The 23,097-nt window shown below is 46.2% G+C and overlaps 1 protein-coding gene across 6 annotated transcripts in view; it reads right to left on the bottom strand.

Annotated features, from left to right (window-relative positions):
- The window catches only part of AGAP1 (ArfGAP with GTPase domain, ankyrin repeat and PH domain 1), a 309,343-nt gene that overhangs the window by 7,997 nt on the left and 278,249 nt on the right, over window positions 1-23,097 (bottom strand). For all 6 annotated transcript variants that reach the window (XM_063400012.1, XM_063400015.1, XM_063400014.1 and 3 more), the window contains one exon: window positions 470-725. In XM_063400012.1, coding sequence (XP_063256082.1) covers window positions 470-725 — 256 coding nt within the window. The remainder of the gene's footprint in view (window positions 1-469; window positions 726-23,097) is intronic.

Below are 23,097 nucleotides of genomic sequence, written 5' to 3'. Positions count from 1 at the left end.
GAGAGCGGCCTGACAACACGAGCACGGCAGCACTGAGCCACGTAGGGATAAAACGTTTGTCGAGGGAGGGAGTCACACGAGTAGGACAAAAGCTGCCCCAGCGGGATTCCAAGCTAAGGGAATCTCTCCCGCCTCGTTTCCCATGCTCTCCTCCATGGTGCCACCCTTTGAGGAACACCCAGCCTCAGGACACACGAAGCCGTCCAGGGGTGGGTGCGGACCATCCCACTGAGCGCCCCTGGCCCGGCCCAGCCCAGCCCAGCCCAGCCCAACCTGGCCCAGCCCAGCCCGGCCCAGCCCGGCCCAGCCCAGCCCAGCCCAGCCCAGCCCAACCTGGCCCAGCCCAGCCCGGCCCAGCCCGGCCCAGCCCAGCCCAGCCCGGCCCAGCCCAGCCCAGCCCAGCCCAGCCCAGCCCAACCCAACCCAGCCCAGCCCAGCCCAACTTGGCCCAGCCCAGCCCAGCCCGTACCCAGATGAGGAGCTGCAGCAGCACCACGTTCCCTTTGCGGCAGGCCAGGTGCAGGGCGGTGCGCCCGTCCCCGTCCCCGCAGGTCTCGTTCACCTCGTCCCGCGTGCCGTGCGCCAGCAGCAGGATCACCGTCCGCAGGTCCTCCTCGGCCGTGGCCCTCAGGAGATGCTGGCCCAGAGAGAGCTCCAGGCACTGCAGCGGGGCCAGGAAGAGCTTCTGCTCGTACTTGGCGCGTATCCAGAGCTCCTTCTCTTCCCTAGGGAAGCCAGAGGAGACAGGTCACTCTCACCTGGTGTTGCAGCCAAGAGTGCTCAACCAACAAAAGGAGATTATTTCCCCTTTCAAATTCAAAGCTCTCACAGGAACAGTTCACCCAAACCTCAGGAAAGGTTCACCCAAACCTTGTATTTTTAGCAATATCTGTGCCGTCCACCTTACTGTTCCTGAGCCAGTGCTCGAGATCCTCCTTGATGGATGCTGTGCCCACGGGGTTGTAGGATCACAGCAGGCAGGAGGTCTTAAAAATCCCTGGGCCAGCAAGAGGTCAGGGCAAGAGCCCTCGCTGTCACAAAGACCAAAGACATGACGAGCAGCCAGGTTCTACTTTAAGGCTGGAAAATACACTGAAAAAAAATGCACCCAATTTCTGCACCCCAGACCAGAAGTAACGAAATGGGGGCTTTGTCCCTCTCCAAGTTGAGTGATGTTCCCAGAGGCATAAGGATGATTCCCTTTGTTTTCCCAAAATTCAAACCAGTGCTTTGAAGCACCTTTTCCTCCTGGTATATCAAAGAACCATCAGAAGCTTTCTGGTGCTATCAGGTTACAGCAGAACAAGGACTACAAACAAGGCCCTCCACTCGCTGCTTCAAAAATTACCATACAATTACATGATCTGAGAGCACCAGCCCCAGACAAAGTCCCATTTAGAGGTCCCTCAGGTAATCTGCTCAGCCTGTGAAAACCACAAACATCACCTGAGCCAGGCAACTGGGTCCTGGTGACAGATTCTCTCCTCTGGAGTACAAAAGGCCAAGCTCTGTTTACGCCTTTCAGCCGTGTTTACACTGCTCCCAGTAATCTAGTGTCAGGTTAGCCCTAATCTGTTTTTAAATACTTATGTAAACATCTCCTTCCACCAGCAAATCTGGATTAGTTTTGCATCATTTCCTGGGACATGTGGAGTGACCTTGCTGTGACCTGCCTGGATGCTTTCAGGCACAGCTTCCCAAAGCAGGCACAGCTCCCCTGCCCCGGCCACAGTTTACCCCACAAACAGGGTTGGGGCTTTTCTTCAGAGCAAAAGTGCAAACAGAAAATTAACACAGAGAGTGCTTCTTTTACCTCAAACCTCTGAATGACTCCTGCCAGCTAAAGGACACACTAAAAAAACCATGCCCCAACCCATTTGGGCAGTTGCAAATTAACCTTTGATGGCAGGATCTGATAAATGGAGTATCACTGCAGGTATTCCAGATGGAGAGAAGGAAGAAAAGGAGTTCTGTTATCAGAATCTTTAATTCATGTTTTTTCTAATTACCTTTTTTTAAGGTAAAAAGCCAAACTAGAACCAGTGCCACGAAAGGGATAAAGTAACACACAATTATCTACAATAAAATGGGCATTCCTGCGAATGTACTACTCCCAGTATCCATCTAGATTATCTTCAAGGATGTTAGCAAAGATCTCACATGGTTTTTTAACACACACACACAGAGGTATTGGGAGTATAACCAAGACATCCACTACAGGTTTAAAAAGAGCCAGACTGGAAAATAAGGTGATTCAGCCTGTCCTCTTCATCCACAGTAACACACACCAGGGCTCTGGGAATTTATTTTTCATATGTCCATGCATCCTAAAGGCAAAATATGCCTCAGATATATAAGTAATGTTTTTTTTTAGCTTAGTCAAGGGTCTGCAAATGAATCCCCTTTCCCCCAGACCATCTTTGGAGTGAGAGAAACTCTTGGCTTTTATCAGAGCACTGGTTGCTGCGATTGCCACGGCTCAAGAAAAAGTCCTTTTTTTTAGAAAAAAAAGCTGTTTGACTCAAGTCTCCCATTTCCAATCACCATTCAGCCTAAACTGTAATAGTGATGTTAAATAGAGAGAGTAACTGCTGAGTTCAGGCAGAGGCTCTCAGACCTTGAGGCTGCTGGTTCACAAATCTATCAGCATGAATTTCACATTTGCTGTGCGTTGTGTGGGCAATCCTGATGCTCCTGGAAGGATGCAAGAAAGAGAGACAGGGATGCCCCAGTCCTGCTCAGTTTTGTCCTACTGCCTCAAAAGGCAGGGAAAAGAAGAGGAAACCCTTTAAAAGTTAATTTCACAGGAAGGGGAATGTGCTGCCCCCTGCCTCTTGCTAGACACCAAATGACTTCACTCAGTAAGGTCCAGTTCCACTTTTGGAGTCACATCAAGGGTTGTGGTGGAACTATAAATCAAAATAAAGGTTGTTTCAGAGGCCTCAGGCACCTGGGGCAGCACGTCACTGCCATCAGTATGGAGTGAGATTTAGGTCTTTTTCAACAGTACAAACTGTTGAAAAGGAAGGAGAAGGCACAAGGAAGACTTGGGATTTCAGAGCAGAAAACAAAAACCTCATCAGAGGGAAGAGCAAAAGCACACTGGACTACCTCATGGATAGACACAACACACAGAGACTGCTTTCCAATGGACATCTAGAAAGCCAATGTCCACAAACATCCTCCCTCCATCTCTGGCACAAACCATTTAATTTGGATGGGAAGTCCTGGGGACTTTCCTGGGAGACAGCTGTAGCTCCGCTGCTCGCATTCATCTCAGAAACCCTGACAACAAGACATAAATACTGCAATTGTTGCTCTGATGCCCCGATTTCACTTCTGGGATCCACAGCTTGTCTTAGTTGAGGTTTCATTTCCCCCAAGGAAGGCCAGTCCAAGAGCAGAGTTGTCAGCAGTAGATCACTTAACCTCATTGCAGTTCCCCGGAGGACCACTGCTCACATCCCCTGTTAGTTAATGAGCTAAAAAATGAATTATTGGAGCGGTCAGCAATAAGCAGGAAGAGGAGGCACAGTGTTTCATTTCAGCCAGCACTGACATACCTTTAAATAAATCAACTGAATAAGAGTACGACGAAGTGTGAGGGAGAGCAACTCATCAGGAGAAAGACACTGAACCAGTCCCTAAAATAAAGGCTAGTAAATATTTCCCTCTTTTCCTCCCTTAATTGCAATCCTGGCAATTCTAAATGACCCTCTCCATACCAGACACTTCCTGCTGTAGTTGTCAAAACCAAACCAAGACTCCTTCAGTGAACTTTCAACAGTGGAGTCCTTGTCTCAGGACCAAATCAAACCTGTGTGCTGTAGAAACAACATCTTCATGTTGCTCTGATGGTCCCCATGGCATCAAATGCTGGAGAAGGTCTGAGCTGCCTCCTCCTCGTGTAGCGAAACGAATAAATTATAAACTCCTAGATAAACTTAGAGAAATGAACAACAGAGCTCTAAGGTCAGATGTTCTTTGAGCCTTTTCTCTCTAAATATCTGCCTGCAAAGCCTGATCTGTATCTGCTGGTACAGACTCCAGACCTCACTGGTTACACAAGGGGCAAATGCGGCAGAGGAACACTGCAAAACGCTCTACAGAACCAGGAATGAGTCACTGATCTTGTCCAGGAGTGCCACCAAGCTCTCTGCTCCTGCAGGAGTCTCCATCACTCGTGAACCCCAAGAACACACAGTGGTGTGAATAAAGAAATTCCTGCAGCAGCAGCAACTGTACATAGGTAAAAGGTTATTAGAAACAGATGAAAATTTCAGTTCTCGGTTTATTTTGATCTAATTAGGTGCTTGCTTCTCAAGATAATGTCCAATTATTTAAATTACTCTGCCAGCCACATCACATCATTATTATGTGGAAACATAAATACTGGGCACTGGAAGGGGGGAGGGTAAGCAGGGAGCATCAGAGAAGAGGAAAAGCAGATTTGCTTTGAGCACAGCCTCGCTCCAGGAGCTGCACTGTGCTCCCCAGCCGTGGGTTTGCACTGGAGATGCTCCTTGAGGAGCCCACATCCCACACAGCTCAGCCCCATCATGTAGTGCATTGGGTTTTCTGCCCTACAAACCCCAACAGAAGCCTCACCCTGTTGGTATCCACTCTCCATCGCGAATCCTCCTTGCTCCCATTCACCTCTGCCTTTACCTCCGTTTGTCCCTCACAGATATTTGGTGGAGTGACATCAGGAGGCAAACACGAAGAGGATGTGCAGGGTGGGAAAAAAGTCCTGCTCATACAATGACCCAGCACTGCCTGAGCAGGCAACAGCACGTGGCTGGAGAGCCTGGGAACTTGCCATCAGAATTCCACAGCTCTGGAGCAAGAGCAGCCCTGCTCTTCCCAAAGCGTGACTAAAAGGATGACTAAAACGTCGTGTCGTTATCCAGAGTTACTCACCACTTGTTAAAAAGCTAGATCAAATTCTGAAGGTTGAATTAGAAAGACAATGGACAGCAGGTATTTACCATGGCACAGCACTGATTTCCTACCACCAGAAATAAGAGCAGGTTTCTTACAGACACTTTGAAGTTTTATCCTCCACACCTCTGACAACACTCTGAAAAGCTCCTGAATTTTTTTCATCCTTTCTTCTCTCTTGCTAAAGGAACTAATTCTGTAAGAGAGGAGGCCTCTCAGTGGTGTCTCCACGGTCGCTGTGCAGGTGCTGTGCCCGTGTGTTGCCATTTCTGGTTGCTCACTGAAGTACAACCCTTTAACGCCGTGGTAACCTGGCCAGCTCAGCAAGAGCTCTGCCAAATTTCCTCTCCTGTTGGCCAGCTGACAAGGTTAATGTGTCTCTTCCAAGAAAATGAAGTAAATCTAACCCACTGCACCTCCCAAACTCCTGGAAGACCCCCAGGATGTGTCATTAGCTTCGTGGTCCAGCACACAAGGAGCACACATCACCTAATGACCGGCGCCGGGCAGCTGGATGTGCTGGGGCTTCCCGATTAAACAACCCCCTCTGTGATGATCCCAGTAAATGGCACTGCTTTGGACAGAGCTGGTGATGCAGTGTTGGGATGGGTAAAAGGAAAACATCGTGGGGGGGGGACGGGGATGGGATTGAAATGTTGGAGGAAGGTTCACGATGCTTTTAATTGCAACAGCAAAAGGGGGGAGAAGAAGAGAGGGCGAGAAGAAAGGGGCTAGCAGCAAGGAATTTGCAAAGTGCCTTCCTGCCCCGAGCAAAGCAGGAACTGGGAGGAGAGGCATGGAAGAGGAGCTGGGAACAATATGCTGAGAAAACACAGGGGCTTCCTCTCTCTCTGCAGGAGAAGACCCCTCTGCTGCATTGCAAAGGCGGCGCTGAGCAGCTGAGCGGCTCCGCGCCCCGCATGCCTTCTCCGCCCGGCCGCGTTGCTAAGGGGGAAGGCACGAGCCCACCGGGAATATCCAGGTCCCTGGCAAACAAGAGGGCTCCAGACAGCAAACAAAGACCGATGGGTATTTATTCCTTAATTACGGAGAGCTTTGAAGAAACGGGTCCACTGTAAATCCCGCCTGCCGAGGGAACGGACCGCGATTTATGCGCACCGGGGCAAAGAGGAAATAAATATCTCTCTGGCTCCTGATCAATATTATGAGTGTTTTGCCAACCTACAGGATGTTTTATGAGCTGTAAGGACAGAAAGGGATCATTAATAATTAAATAAAGTCAACCTATTAAGCTTATTACTTCTTACAAGTTAAACATCCCTGACGGACGAAGGGCAGCCCCACAAGAAAGCCGCGGATCAGCCAACCCGGATCTCGCCTTGGACTCTGGTCCTGGTGAGCAGTGTGGTAACCCAGCCTGCAAATGATTTAGTTACTGCCTGATGGGGAACTTATCTGCCTGAGGACTGTGTTCAACACAGTTTTTGTCCAGGAGACAGACAATTCAGTGCTATTAAAATCATGCCAAATTCAGGTTACTTCTCCTCCTCTCAGTCCTTTTCAACCAAACCAAACCAAACCAAACCAAACCAAACCAAACCAAACCAAACCAAACCAAACCAAACCAAACCAATCCCTGGAAGTGTTCAAGGCCAGGCTGGCTCTGAGCAACCTGGTCTAGTGGAAGGTGGCCCTGCCCATGACAGGAGGTTGGAACAAGATGATCTTCAAGGTCCTTTCCAATCTACATCATTCCAGGATTCTATGAAATAAAGGTGGTTTCCCACCAGCAGCACCTTGCACTGTCAGGGACTTGTTTCCTGAAGCCCCCAGCTCTGGACCTTCTCCACCATTAACTCTCTTATTCCATTTTTCATTTTTCCTTTCATAGCTGTGTGTTTCAGTGGGAAAAAAAAGCCCTGCTGTGTGTGAGGGACAGAGATCACCCCTTTGTGCAGAGCTCAACGTGCTTCTCAAATTAATCATGTCTTGCCTGACACTTCCCAATATCATCATTATTTGGATTTGGTGGAGCTCCTCCACCTTTTTCCCTCTCTCCTGACAGCATTCCCCTACACAGGGCTCCAAAACCGCTGCCACTGCTGCACTTGTAGGTTACCCCTCCCTGGAGTAAGCAGCACCGCTCCTCGGAGCGTTAATACACCCGCAGGATTTATCGCTGCCCAACATTAACGACCAGCCTGGCCGAGACATCAAGGTTTACTGACTTCAGGCTTTTCAGATAAATACCCTGCAATTGTGGGCTCTGATTTATCACAGAAAATTGCAGCCAACTTCTGTTTTCATTGCACGACACTCCATCTAATAATTTTTAAGGTTTACTCGATAAAATATATCACACCGGAGGTTTACTCCGTGTAAAGTTAAGCAAAAACCGTGTGACATAAAACAGCAGGGGATACTGTGGGTACTAAGATAAGGCTTATTAAATTGAGAATAAAGATCCTAAGGGTGACAACTCTAAGCCCTGCAAGTTGTTCAAGTCTTTTCTCAATAAAAATCCAGGTTTTCACTTTGTTCTGCACAACTATGTGAAATGAAAACAGTCCCTAGAGATTTAATAAAAAGCTTGAAGAATGCCACAAGTTTCTCTTTTCCTCTAACCCCAAAAGCCCCAGAATTTTTTGAAACACCATTGCCAGCAACATTTCAGAGGAAAAAACCCTAACAATGCTAAACTCGCAGGATTTAGAGCTCACCACTGTCCTGAGCACACCACAAAGACAATCAGAGGGCTGCAGCACCTCTGCTATGAGGAAAGGCTGAGAATGCTGGGAATGCTCATCCTGGAAAAGAGAAGGCCCAGGGGAGACCTCATTGTGGCCTTCCAGTTCCTGAAGGGAGTCAACAACAGAAATGGGGAGAGCTGTTTACAAGGCTCTGGAGTGACAGTACAAGGGGGAATGGGTTTAAACCGACAGAGAGCAGGTTTAGATGGGATATTGGGAAGAAATTCCTCCCTGTGAGGGAGGTGAGGCCCTGGCACAGGGTGCCCAGAGCAGCTGTGGCTGCCCCTGGATCCCTGGCAGTGTCCAAAGCCAGGTTGGACACTGGGGCTTGGAGCAGCCTGGGATAGTGGAAGGTGTCCCTGCCCATGGCAGGGGGTGGCACTGGATGAGCTTTAAGATCCCTTCCAACCCAAGCCATTCTATGACTCTGTGATTTTAAACATACAGCTCAGTGAAAATAATTTAAAAAGCACCATGAAGAGTGGAGGAAGATGGATTTATGGTTTGTAAAGAGAGACTTTACTAGAGTCTAGAATGCAAGAACCAGGAACAGCTCCCTTACACCCATCCTCTGTGACCAACAGGAAAGCTCCTGAGTTCAGGATCTGATTCCTTTTATGTGCTGGCACATCAGTATCAAGGTAAACATCCATGCAAAATTTAACCCGAACCATATCACTGTGCTGGCTACCCGAAAAAAAGGACTGATAAATGAGTTATCACTGTGTGGTTCTAGACACAAGTGGACTGCTTCCATTTCTTGGGTGGTCAACTTCAACACTTGGGCACACCACAAATATTACCTAAAAAAAGCCAACAGCTACAACAGTTGAATGGAAATGCTAAAACCAAGGACTACATTTGCTTCTTGCCTGTTTTCAGTGATAAGTATATATATGCAGGGAATAGTAATTGGAAACAGGTACCTAATGTATTTCATTACTGGTGTGTAACCACACTTAACCTGATGTCTTAAGTGTATAAATCAAACTGCATTGTGCCAGTACCTAAACACAGACTGGAAATTTCAATTTGCCATTTGATATACAGTCACTCGGGTTAGAAGATTCCATTAATTTCCAATTTGTTAACACTAATTTTCTCCTATAGCAAGGAGAAATGCAGCAGTGTTTTAAGCAGAGCTCGGCAAACCCCTACTTATTTTTTTGAAAAGAGGTGGGGGGGAAAGAAAAAAAAGAAAACTCCCTTCTCCAAGGATGGGGAGCGACACACGAATACTGCAATGCATAAATCTCAATAACGCGTGGCAGGTGGGAGACGGAGCGAGGTGTCTGCGCGAGGTGCCCCGTCCCTGAGCAGCGCGGCGTGCAGCAGGGCCGTGCTCCTCCCATCACACAGCATTAGGGATACCATAACAGTCGCTGATGTGAGCTGCTTTGGAACGGATCCCACGGCAAACACGACGCGGGGGAGAAATGGAGCTGTTCCTCTGCTCGCCCTGCTGGGAACTGGAGGAGCAGCAGAGCTGTGAGTGCCTCATAAATAATGGGGTGGGGGAAAACCCCTCCGAGGGGGATGACAAACTCCCAGAGTAGAAAGAGATCTCAAATGAGAGTTTGCTTGAGGCTTCCATCGTGGAATCAATAAGGTGGGAAAAGATGTCTAGGATCATCAAGTCCAACTGATCCTAAATGGAAAAAACACATTGTGGGCTCCAGGAGAACCCCACCTTTACCTGAGGATCAAAAAGTGGAAGACGACGGTCTAATCACAATGCCACACAAAGACCTTCAGAAATGTTTCCCGATCCTTTGTTAACAGTAAATCCTACAGTTTGGTTTGCAAGGAAAAACAAAAGTCCTTTCACAGGGCTTTAATGGTATCTTAATTCCAGTAGAAGCAGTAAGATGATGCTCTTTGGAGTATTTGGGAAAAAAGAACATCCTCTAACCATTACACTGAATTTATGTAAGACATAAAAGAGAAAATACAAGTAATAAACATTGTATTTGAGCACAGACTCTGAAGAAAAACACATTTGGAGCATCAAGGAAATAAAACCAACTGCTTGCTCTGCACAAGTCAGCAGTGGGAGGCAGGCAAGTTTGAAGGAGAAGGTCCAAGGGCTGGGAAGCAGCTGGACAATCCCCATGGGCAGCACTCCTGGGATCCACATTCTAAAGATGCTGCAGGGACCTCTCTGCTGTCCAACTCTTCCCAAGTGACTTGGAGCTCTCCCTTCTGCTCCCCTCACCTTCTGATGTCTCCTCATCTGCATATCAAGTGTCAGAGAATCTTTAAGTTTGGAAAAGGCCTCCAAGATAAAGTCCAGCCTTCGACCAGACACCATTGTACCCAAGGCACTTATTTCTGTGTCCACTCATTCCCTGAACACTTCCAGGGATGGTGACTCCTCCACCTCTCTGGGCAGCCTCTTCCCATGCTTAATCACTCTCTCAGTGAAGAAATTTCCCCAATATCCTACATGAACCTTCTCACTGATGCCATGGACTCTACAGAAATTGCTGATGTCATCAGACTCTTCCATCAGTCTCATTTATTAATGGCTGTTTTTATTTAGGAAAAAACAGTGCCTTGTTTGGCAAATTAGAGATCCCAGAGTATTCCCTCCATTCAGCAAGCAATGGGACTTCCCTCCACCTCCTGTTTTAGTGGGTTGCAGGTGTTTGATGCCCTTCTCCAACCATAAATCATTAGTTAAAAAAAGAATGTCGGTAGACCTGCTCATGTTTCTGGAAAAGCAAAGTGGATGAAGACTTTTCCTTAGAATAAAAAGGATGAAGACTTGAGAATCCTCAGCAGTTAACATCTAGAGAAATCAATGAGGTTCCTCTGACTAAAAACTGAAATCTCAATGCTTTTTTTTGGTGTGTTTGTTTGTTTATTTCCAACAAGGGGACGTGCAACTCTGGGGTTGCCCAAATGGGCCCCAAAAAGGTGAGATTAGAGATGGACGTGGCTGTCAGAAGATATGGAAGTGCTCAGGTTTGCTGAGGCTTTTCCAGTGTACCTCTGCCTATTAATCACTTGCAAAGCTTTAGGCTTTTATGATTTACAAGCCATAAGGTGGATGTTTGACAGTGGGAAACCCACAGAAAACCTGACAAGCAAAGAAAATCTGCACTGGAGACCCCTGCCAAAAGTGACAGCAAGTTCCACTTGGAGAGCAACTCAGAGAGAGCTGTGCAGGAATTTAAAAACTGAATTAAAGCCAGAATTGAGGAATTAAAACCTCTTGCCCAAGTGTTCCTGGTGTACAAGTGCTCTCTCTCTCCCAGCTACTTTCCTGCAAATCCCACTTTGGGCCACATTTGGAAATTATTTAAAAAAGATAAAATATCCCTAATCTGTTACCAATTAGAAGAAACATGTGAATATTATTTTCTAATTTGTGACTCAATCTTAAAAGCAGACTCGCTGAAATAATTACACTGGCTCCTGAATATTCCTATTGTGCTCCTGAAAAAAACCCCACCAAAACCCAACAGTGGGTATATCCTCCACTGCCCGAGACGCCCTGGGGCTGAATGTATCAATAAGAACCATCAAAGCCCTGGACGTGGATGGCCAAAAAACTGTAATTTCTGCTCCCTGGCAGCTGCAGACCCAGGGATTGCCAAATGGACTCGTTCCCTCCTAATGGTCTTTGTGCAACTCAGGTTTGTGGCGCGTCAGGAAGAGCCAAGGAGGCCCAAGTTGAGTGGCCAACACAAGGTGTCCAAGCTGTCCACTGCACGAGTGACCCCTTCCAGTTGTGGGAGCTCCGAGCCAGGATTTATGAGAGCACCAATGGAGATTTCTTTGTAAAACCCAGACGCAGCATGACTTGAGTGAGTAACTCCTGAAAATTGGTAATTTCCTGGTGGTTAGCAGGAGAAGGCCCACCAATGGGGAAGCAGAGGCTGCTAATAAATTTATAGTGCGTTATATGCCAATTAGACCCCCTCAGCCCTTCAAGAGGCAGCACCACCAATCAGGTTATCATTCCACAAATGTACTCTTTAGGGCTGAGCTCATCACAAATCAATCCTGCATTTCAAGTGCAATTTTCATTAGCGTTACCTGGGACTGCACTGGTGAAACAATGCAGGCAGGTATTTTCCTTCTCCCCTCCGAGCACCCTTCCCCGACATTTCGTGCACAGCTATTTGCTCCTCTTCGTGCACAGCCACGTCTCAACTTCAAATGGTAAATAATAATTTTGAATACCACATTAATCCTGCGCCGAACCAGATTTATTACACGCGTCACACGCGGGAGTTTCGCCGTCACTCGCAAGCCAGCCGTGAACCCCGTGCTTAAATTACATCCTTGTACCTGACCATGCACCATGCAAGGCTCTGTCAGTACCAGGAGTCAGCAGCTCCCTCAGCTCCCCACCCTGTGACATCCACAAGTGTCAAGACACCCAACGCTGCTCGTTTGGGAATTCAGAAAAAGGAACAATACAGCAATAAATACTCCGTAAGGTTTAGCATCCGCTTTAAACCTCTGGTCACAGCTGAAATCACGGCTTTTCCTCTGTGCAAGCAACACTGCGTTTTGGATGCTCTTTGCTTCATTTTTGCTGAGCAAGGCCAGAAACAGCCTTTAGTTTCAGCTTTGTAACCTGTGGCAGCACGGAGATGCCTCCTGCTCAGGAACACAGGGCAACCTGAGTCATCAGGAATGCATTTTCCTTTTCTTTTGCTTCTCAAGCCAGGTACAGACCTCGGATAAGCACATGCAGAAACCTACCAGAGAATATCCTGAGTTGGAAGGGACCCACAAGGATCATGGAGTCCAACCCCTGGCCCTGCATGGACACCCCAACAATCCCACCCTGTGCATCCCTGAGCGTGATACCCAAATGTTCCTTGAGCTCCTGCAGGCTTGGGGCCATGACCAACCCAACCTGACCCAACCCTAGGTGGGGTTACAAATGTAACATCCATGCTAGGTGGATTTAAAGAACAAGGGCGTCCTAATGCAAGAATTCCCAAAGCAACTTCCACTGCCCTGCTTCTCAGCCAGGTAAGGTCCCCTTGAGTCATGGCAGGACCAAATTTTACTTCTTCAACTGCCCCTGCCCCCACTCATTTTAAATTTTATGGAGTCTCCTCACAAAAAAAACACAACGTAGGAAGAGCAGCGCCTGATGCCTCAAGCCTTGGGCTGTCACCTGCATCTTATTTCTACTTAACCTCTTAAATAACATTGGAATTCACTCTGTCCCCTGATGGGCGCTGTAATGAGAACCTCCTGTCAATCACGGCTCCATTAGCCGGGACAGACTTTCACTTCCTGAAACAATTTATTGGATTCCCAGAAGCGAATGGGCCTCGCCCCTTTTGAGCGGGGTTTTTTCGGGGAGCTATTCAGCGGGAGCGGGTGTCCCTTCTGTCCCTGCTGAGCGGGGCATTGTTCCCCCCCTGGCTCATGGAAACGGCTTCCTGAGCTGACCCACCTCTCCTTGTCCCGGCCAGGCCGAGTGTTTGCCAAAAACTTCTTTGGGCTGCTCAGTTCACCGGCGCCACACAAAACCCACCAGCTGTTTCCAGCCACTGGGGCAGGGGGAGAAGCCAATCCCAATGTTAACCCCTTCCCAACAAAACCCCAAGACCTGGAGCCTGTCATCCTCAGGGCAGAGGAGCCGGACTCCAAGGTAGCTCCCTCTTCCTTAAGAAGCAGGATCTGCTCTCATTTAGCATGAAACTAAAGGCAGTTTTGTTTTTCTCTTCCTCTCTCTTGGTCACAACTCAAATTGCAGCTCAAAGAAAAAATCTTACTAATAGAGGCTAAAACCACTTTGGCTGGAACATTATCTTGAGAATTTCCATTTCCCTGAGTGTGTGCAGTCCTTACGAGATTCATTTGCAACGAGCCTGTTTTGATGAGATAATAAAACGCATTTTATTTAAAAATATCTCCATTTCCACTCCCCCCCCAAAGGAATTTAAATGGTCAGTTAATCTTTCTGATTCAGAAACAACTCACTGAGTAAATAAAAAAGGGCTCAAGATTATATAAACCAAGATTTTTTCCTATTCTAACACTGGTCTCAAAGACTAAAATAGAGATGCACCTGGGCATTGGCTGAGTGCCTTTTTAGTATAAATCAGTTTAACTTTTAGCCTGGGAAAAGGAAAAAAAATGGAAACAAGATGATAGTTATCTCCAGCCTTCTGTGATTCTCGAGTCAATAGTAAATGGGAGGACTCGTTAGTGCCATGGTGATCCAATCAGGATGAAATTATGCAGTCATGTAAGAAATAATATCTATTAGGCTAATTTAATCAACGAATACTTTACAGATGAATTAGAATGCAGAATCCAATTATTTCAAACATTTGGACTGTCAGCCGCTGTGTTTTTGAAGCGGTGGAAGGGGAGAAAAGGAAGGCTTAAGGATCCTTTCAAGACGAGGGTGGCTGGGCTGTGTTTGTAGCAGGAGAGCTGAAACAGAGGAAAAACTGACAGCCACAGTCAGCACCTTCCGTGGCTCCTGAGGCACCTTCCTCGGGGATATTGGCATGGACAGCTTGATCTGCTCCTTGCAGTGGCTCATAGTGACTGTGCCAAGTCTTGGTGATTTCCCCTGGCCAGTGACCCTTTAAAGGAAGGTTTACACTCTAATGTGACGGGGTTTTTTGTTACTGGGAAGGGAAGATGTGCCCTGGGTTGGTGCACAACATCGTGTTACTGCTCAGCTCCATGGATTACACGTGGCATTTGTTCCCTTGGAAAACCAAGGTGTTGCTTTATGGCACCATGCAAGGAGAAACGGGACAGACAGAACCACTGCCAGAAGGGGAAATTAGTTTAGAACACCACTTGACCCAAAAAGCAGGGGACAAAACTGGGGGCTGTGAGTACACAAACCATGATCCAGCCTGACTCAACATCTGCCCTGCTGATGCTTTCTCAAACCATGAGAGGATCAGGAAGCTTGCCAGAAAACCATCACTGCTCCACCAAGGAGACTCAGCGATTGGCTCCTTGCTAAAGAACAAAGGCACATCCCAACCCTCTCTGTGGAGAATTTTCTCCCCAATCCACTGGAATTGTTTCATAATGAATCAACAGCAGCTACTCTCTGCATTTTGAATAATAGACTGGTTTGGGTTGGAAGGGACCTTCCAGACCACCTCATTCCAACCCCTCTGCCATGGGCAGGGACACCCTCCACTACCCCAGGTTGCTCAGAGCCTTGTGGAATGCCTCACACACACATCCAGCCTCATCACACAGGGCCTGCCCATCCCATTTACCAGTACAGCAGTTGTTTCAAGACCTGAAGATGGCAAAGGTGCCACGTTTTGCTCAAGTCTACAACACAAAAATGACACTTCCCTCTCTCTCATCATTAGCAGAAGTTACTTGTTTGTACAGAGAAAAACAAAGCTACAAGGAAGTGATGGATAATTTAACCATGTGGAATATCTTTCTCAAAGAGCTGAATGAGCCTCACAACGGAGCTTAAACTGAAAAAATTGATTTCAGTCTCTGGGCGTCAGCATTTCCTTTGACTGTTTGAGTGTTATCATGAAGAACAGAGCAGACCTGGTGCCTGCTGCAGAGTGTGGATGTCCCACTGCTCTGTGATGTGATTCCCAACGTACCTGTGATCCAAACATTTTTCTGCCCTGTCATCTGGAGCGGTAAATGGGCTCTCCTGCTTATTTAAACATTTAATGCTCTTCTGATGCCCAAATTATGACTGTTTCCCATGATGGATTAGCACAGAATACAGCAGTGACAATTTTCTGCAATCTGCGGAATATCAAATTTTGATTACTTCAGGAGGAGAAAGTAAAGTTATAAGCAAACTGATTGATAAGAAGCAGAGGAATACTTCATGTGGTGGCTCATTGGGAGCCTTGATGAATGCCTGGCAGGACTGTGATGAGTCCCCACAGAAGACACGCAATAACTCTGAGGAGACTTAAGGTATTTATTGCTCAAATAAAACAAAACCAAGTGACACGAGTAGGTGAAGTAGCACCGGGTGATTACAGTCTGCTGATCAAGACCAAGTGCAATCCCAATTTTTTTTTGCAGAGCGAAAACCCAAACTAATTCTCCAGCTCGCCTACAGAACACTGATGATTATTTGGGGAATTTTGGATGCTGGCTTTCTTCAAGGAGGAATGGGGTTGCTCCAGAGTCAGGTCTTTATGGTGGATTATCTTCTAGCTAGTGCTGGCAGTTCTACTTTTGGGTGGCAAATCATTTAGCAGTACCTTCTTAAGATAAAACGATTATCTGTATCTATCTATCCATCCATCCATCCATCCATCCATCCATCCATCCATCCATCCATCCATCCATCCATCCATCCATCCATCTATCCATCCATAATACATACAAAATATATAAGGTTGGACTCGATGATCTTGGAGATCCTTCCCAATCTTGATGATTCTACGATTTACTCTCTCTCTACAGACACACATTCCTGGGCCCCAGTCCCTTCCAGCAGCAGCTTTTCCAGCTGTGAGACTGTGAGGAATTCCCAAAGGAGCATCCCTAACACGGTGCAGGCACTGCCTTTTGCTCCACAGCAAGGTGTAGAGAGAGCTCCTCTGAAGGGATGAACTGCTCTCTCCTCAATCACAAATCTCTCTTGCTCAGGGCTTCCACAGCAACAACATGTCAACAGTCCCCTTGTGCTGGCAGAGGCAGATGTGACCCCTTCCCTCTCAAACAGTTGCTGAGCCGTGGCTCTGTGAGAATCCCTAAAGCTCTCCCCGAGCGCGAAGGGACTTTGTATTAAAAGCATTTTCCCCAAAACAGTTCAGACTGAGGGAACCTTCTGAGAGATGCAAGGGAGGAAAAAAGCCACCAGTGAGGAGCAGGATGCATTTGAAGGGAGGGTGGCATCAGAAGCACCTTCTCCTTCAGAGAAGGGAGCTCACTTGAGCCCACTGTGCTGTTTTGCTATTACAAAAGGCACTTGCAGTTAAGCGGCGAAGAGAAGTGATTTTTTTATATTTTCAGTTTACTATTTCTGGGCAGGGTTGATGGATGTTTTGGACAGAAGAGGCTGAAAGGAGGTTTTGTGAGCCAGGATGATTAAAACAGTTGTCTTGAGCTGAGTTTGTCTATTTTGAAAAGAAGTGGGGGAGACTCCAACCAATCCATCAGCAATCCACTGCCGGCAGACGCAGGCATGGATTAGACACGATAGCCTTGCAACAGGTTTGAAATCAAAGTGCAGTAAAACTAGCCTGGCTGCCTGGCTGTGTTTGGAAAAGCTGCCCAGGAGCTACAAGGACCCTGAAGATTTTCAGCTTTTCCAGTTCCAAGAGTCAGCATGGGAATACCAGCGGCTTTGGTGGCACTCCAAGGAGGATAAAGAAGATCCTGGTAGTAAAACAAGAAATGCTTAAAGCTCTCAGTCTGAGAACATGATGGATTTGGAGGATTCTCTGATGTGGTATTTAGGGACCTGGCAGTGCTGGGCCAAGGGTTCACTCCATGCTCTTGGAGGGCTTTCCCAGCTTTACCCATCCCACGAATCCATGATATTTTAGATGCAAGGCACAACCCAGAGGCAGGTTGTGTATTCCCAGCTATCCAAACAGACCATGCAAGACCAAAGACCATGGACCTGCTGCCTCTCCTGCAAAATGCTTGGACACTCTGGGGCCAGCACATATCCCAAATCACTTGCCCTCTGCTGATAATGCTTAGGATGAGACCCCCTAAGCTGTATGAACCCATTTTGTTTACTGTAAAATATTCCTCCAACCTGAAGGAAAAGGAATTAGTGATTATTCTGACATCTAAACAATGTGACAGACTTAGCTGGGTATTTTGCACAGCTTTTATAGTGAAAAAAAATGCTTTTGCTGATGTGATTTGGCAATTAAAATATTTTTCATCTGACAAACACCAGGCAGCTCCCACCACAGTCAGAGGGAGCTGAATTCCAGAGCATTTGTTTTTTAGCTCCTGGATGAGACCAGAATGGATGGAGCACTGAGAACTGCCAGGTGAGACCCTAAATTGCATCTTGGTGGGCATCTGAGCCCAGTCCCCGTGAGCTGAGTGCCAGCAGTCCCAGCAATCCTGGTGTTTGTTTATGGTCTGGCTTTTGGGAATGGCTTCCGAGGGATACAACAACCTGGCAGCTACCTCCAATCCTGCCTGCATGCTTGGAAAAAAAGCTGCAGCTCCCTCAGAGATCAAGTGGGCAGCAGCCCCTTAACAGGAACTGGTCTATGAGCTACCACCACATGTCTAATTAATGACCCTGCCGGTCGCAGCTGGAAGAGCTGAGCTGGGGGTGATTAATTAAATTAGCTGGCAGAGGAAATTACAGTGGAAAAGCCAAAGTTTGATTGCTCCATAATTAACCACAGTGCAAATAATATCTGCATCTATAACTTCCAGCGATGAGATCAGAAGCCAATTGAATTTGGCACTGACTGAAGCTGTAAATATCCTGTGGTGAAAAATGATAGGTTTGTTCTGAAGGGAAAACTTACAGAAATGGACATCCAGCGGATGCAGGAGGGGAGCAGGGGACAGGGAGGGAAGAGCACTGGAATTAGATCTTGATCTCAGCTGATTTCTGCAGATTTCTGCAGTGATAAGAGGACTCAATATGAAACAGGAAAAAATATTTTAAAATCTGAATGCTGTGGCATTCCTTACCAGAGCTTTGGTGAATCTGGAAAGCAAAGGTCACTGAGATCATTCCATCCCCTGCCTTGCTCCACAACCCGTGTTTCTGGTGGTGGGAATCACTGCTTTCCTTGGGAAAAGACTGCACAGCTGAAGAAATACCCAGTCCAAACACCCCCTCCCTGTTCCTACATCCTCCATCCCCTACTTCTGCTCTTAGGAGCACCTTTGGAACTACAAAACCCCATTTTTCCAAGGAAATCACCTCCAAATGCCTGCAAACCCTTCCATGTCCCTTTTGATCATTATCATTTCATTACCCCCTTAAGCATCTCCTGCTACTCATTGAAGACCTGAACCATTCTTCTCCAAAATTATCTATTTTGGTAAGTTATGGTCATGATATGCACCCACCTCAACCCTGAATGATGTTGGATTACTGTCAGTGTTATCCCTCTTCCACTGCTGGTGAGTTCTGGCTTAAAGAAAGCTCAGGTTTTTTAACTGTGGCCTGAAATGCAACCCCTCGAATCCCCAAATGAGCCAAGATTTATTTCCATGTTTCTCTCTCTGCTATGCAATGTACTCTTTCACAAAAACTGCATGATCCAGAAAATACTTAATTTTCTCTTTTTTAAAGCAGTGAAACCAATTTTCCTGAGTGCTGAGTGCAGTGCACTATATACACATATAAAATAGTATTTCATATTTTGTGTATTTTTAATTTATTTTTATACATTATTCTGAATTTATCAAGGATATTATATATGTTTGATAAATGTGCTCAATAAAATATATACTTGACCATATTATATTTACTAGACAAATATGTTTCTCCAAAGGGAATCCACTTTGTGTGGACCAGAATCATCCCATGAACTGAATTTTTGCCTTCTCCTGCCCTAGACCAAAAGGCTCCTGTGGATATTGGCACCTACTTGGCCATCAAACCCTCAACACCAGGGCACCCCGGTACAAAAAAAATTACAATTCCACAGAAAAACCCAACAGCACAATATTTAATTTGGAACACACAAATCCTGCTCTGCTTTGCCATTTCTTTCTGAAAAACAGGGGAATCATAAAATTGACTCATTTTTTATGCTACTTTATTACTCCTGGCTGACAACACAACTTTGTGGGATGCCTTGAGAGCCTTCCCTGTAAGCTGGGTTGGTTCCTGCCTGTCCCATTATGGCAGCAAGATGGTCTGGGGGTAAAAAATGCAAACCAAACCTCTCCCCCTCAGAATTTCAAATGCACTTTCCTCTTACAAAACACCAGAGCTGATGTTGGAGGGTATTTTCCTTCTCCTTCTGAGGCATCCCATGTTCTCCTCTGCCTCTTATTCCACATCTTAACACACTCATTGGTATCAAGTGAAGTGTATGACTCCACAAAAATGCAAATGTGGCAACCAACACCAGCTAAACATCAGCTTTGGATGTGTATTAATTTCACGAGTCCCAAAACTTTGTCAGAAGAGCCATTCTCACCTCTCATTTCACTTGGAGCATTCCCATCACGCATCCTGCACATCCCTAAACCTTGTCTGCTCCTTCTCACCTCCCAAACACCCAATGTTGCCTTGTAGAACAGACTATGTCCTCAAAAAAACATTCAAAATGTTGGTGACTGATTTTTAACAAACAAAACTCTGCAGTTCAAAGGGTCTGCTGAGTTTATCCAGCCTCCAAATAAATCTGTGTGATGGTGTCCACAGCTGAAACCAGAGCTGGGAGTGCCTACACTGGAGTTCCACCACTCAAAATTGCAGTTGCAGTAGTATTTCAAATAAAAACATTTATTTTAAACACTATTTTAAATAATAATATTGTTTTATACAACAATATTTTAACTTTTCTCCTTGACCAGAAGTCTGAACAAGCAGTCCTGATTATTTTCTGTAGCTGTTTTTTGTTTTTTGTTGGTTTTTTTGTTTGTTTGTTTGTTTGTGGTTTTTTTTTTTTTTTTTTTTTTTTTTTTTTTTTAAATTTTATTTTCCCCTTTTTTCTGAACGCAACAGGTGAACCCAAGGAAACTCAAGAATCTCTTTAGGACTGGTCTGAGCTGTGGGAGGACAAGTGGCCAAAGCAAATCTGGTCTGGAAAGGCTCAGACAGGAGCACACACATGTCACTAGCAATGGATTAGAGCTGCAAATTTTGGCTTCTTGAGATAAAAAGTAAAAAAGTCAACTTCTGAATATCATCTTTTCATAAGACAGTCTTCAGTTCTAGCACACAGTGACCCAATCCTGTTCTTTCCACTTGCAGAGGAGTCTCAGAAGCTTTCCTGGGGCTGTGATTTAATTGTGTGTGCACCTCGATTTCCCAAGCCTGGCTGGTGCTGTACAGACAAGTGAAAATACAATAAAAACATCCCTTTGGAAATTCTGACCTGGGTGAAACCAGGGAAATGTAAATCTTCTCGAGGAAAAGCAAAGTTAGCAGGAAGATTTCTAGGCCATGACATAATCATCTGTTCAGCATGAAGGCTTTTTGAAGCTCGGCCCATGCACACCTTTTGAGGCTCACCAATTATCAAGACACGGCTTCTTCTCGCTCCCCAAATTCTCACACAAAAAATGCCTCGGTGACAGGACTTTGCTCTGTCTGCACAATCTGGTTAATAGGCACAGGGAGGGATTTCATCTCCCTCTAATTCCTGCCTCCCACCCCTCACCTGTGCTCCCCTCAGCACATTTCCATCTGCTCTTTAATTACTTGAGAGCTGCTCTGATTTCTTCTGGTCACTCGTTTCTGCTGGGGCTTCGCTGCTGTCCCCCACTCCAGCACCCACACATGGAAAAATCCAGCTGGAAGAGCATTATCCCACACCAACAGAGAACATTTGAGAGCTGTGGGGAACCTGCATTTGGGCTGCTGTGTATATCAAGTTTCAGTCCAGTCAAAAGCCGGCACCATCTTTTCACTGCTGCCCTTTTCATTTAGTTATCTTACTGAAGTCTTATCTCCCCAGTCCCTTGCCATAGGCTACCAGCTTCCTGCAGAGCCAGAAACAAAGCTCAGTCTTAAACAAAGGGGGGAAAAAAGGGAAAAAAGCACAAAAGAAAGTTGGTCACAGTTACTGTTAGGGAGCCCTGCGGGTTCTGTAGCCAGGACCAAAGAGAGGGATGCTGCTGCTTCTGTGCCTCGTGTCACCGGCCAGCAAAGCCACCAGGAGCACGGAGAGGCACTGCCTGCCTTCAAAGCACCCCCACACTGCCTTCAGCCACGCTCTGCTGTCCCAGGAGCTGCAGCAGACCCATCCAAAGGGCTGGAACGGGCAAAAACCACGGGAGGAACACAGCCACCACCACTGGTGACAGGCACCAAGAGCTCGTGGTCTGTGGACACAACCCTCCCGTGACATCCCACCCAGGGAAAAGAGAATCCTGGGCACTGCCTCCCACCCTCTCCTCAGATTAACCACAATCACTTTATGTATCCCTTTATGTATCCCTTTAACAGCAGAAAACGCAGAAACAGCAAAAGGAATTCACACAGCAAAGCTCCACCAGCACAAACCAGGAAGAAACTGGCTTTACAGCCAGGTCCAGAAAGCAATGTGAAGGATGTGTGGTTCAACTGCCTGGGGGGACCTGGTGTGCAGAGAGGCAGATGTGACCTCAGGGCAGAGCAATGAAAGGAACCGGTTAAACTCAACTACACAGAAAAGCTGCAAATAAAGAGAAAATATTTTGCATAAGATTTCCTTCTAACAGAATAGGCATTTTTCAATCTGCTGGATGTTTCCCCAGTGCTTGACTCACAGTACTTCCCAAAATACTCACAGATGAGCCTTTGGATCTGATCTGGGCACCTCATAACAGCTGATGCTAGGCACTGGGCATTTTTAACTCAATGGCTTTATTTTGGCATTATTATTATTATTATTATTATTATTATTATTATTATTATTATTACAAGTTTCAGCCTTACAAACAGCTGAATTTCTAGAACAAACAAGTGTCCAGTGCTTTTCCTTTTGGAAATAACTGATGAGTAACTGGTGAAAGAGTACCTTGGTAAGGCTGCCCAATGCTTTAGGCAGCAAACTTCATTCTCCAGTTGCTTTTAGCTTGCCAGATTTAAGATGAAACTCTCCATACGTATTCCTCAGGTGCTGTGGAGCAGCAGATATCTGCATCCACACATGTGGCATGCAATTTAATTCCAGTGTTCATGATACCAAGGAATTTTCTGAGGAAGAACTAACCCACAGTGGTTTCCATCTGACTCCTTTTCAGTGATCCTGGCCTTTGGCCATCAGCCTGGTATAAGCCATGTTTCCCCTCAAGTTATAAATTCACCATTTTTTTCCCATCTGAAATTAAAATTTTGTTCTAACTCTGTTGTAGTTCCACACTGTCCCGAGCAGTTTCTAATAAACACAGTGATGGTTTTCTCTCTGTTAGTGAGCTCTGAACTGACCTTTCCAAGGGGCTTTTGGCCAAGCAGATGTGAAGTTCACTGAAAACACTTTGGTTTTCAAATCTCTCTAGCACTGGTAGGTGTCTGGGGGGGAACTAATACAAAAAGAGAAATAATCAGTCTGTATCTAAACCGAAAGTTAAGTTTGAAGCCAAGATCCTACTCAGTTTTGAGACCTTCAGGACAGGCACTCACCCACCCACCCACCAGATGGGTTCGTATTCCAGCAAACAAATAAACAAACAAACAGTCACTTTTTCTATTGCTGATTTTCAACTTATGAACACTCTTTTTCCCAAAAAAATCCTCCTTGTTTGAGTCCTGAACTCAAATCCTAGCTTTCTCCAAGCTTAATGGACCATCAACTTCTTTTTGTAGGACATTTCAGCTTAACTTGGTACTTTTCAGTACCAAGGA

Source organism: Prinia subflava, chromosome 6, assembly GCF_021018805.1.
Source record: "Prinia subflava isolate CZ2003 ecotype Zambia chromosome 6, Cam_Psub_1.2, whole genome shotgun sequence".
NCBI classification, from domain to species: Eukaryota; Metazoa; Chordata; class Aves; order Passeriformes; family Cisticolidae; genus Prinia; species Prinia subflava.
Note: the sequence above shows the minus strand (reverse complement) of the source record. Positions and strands in the feature narration are given on the sequence as shown.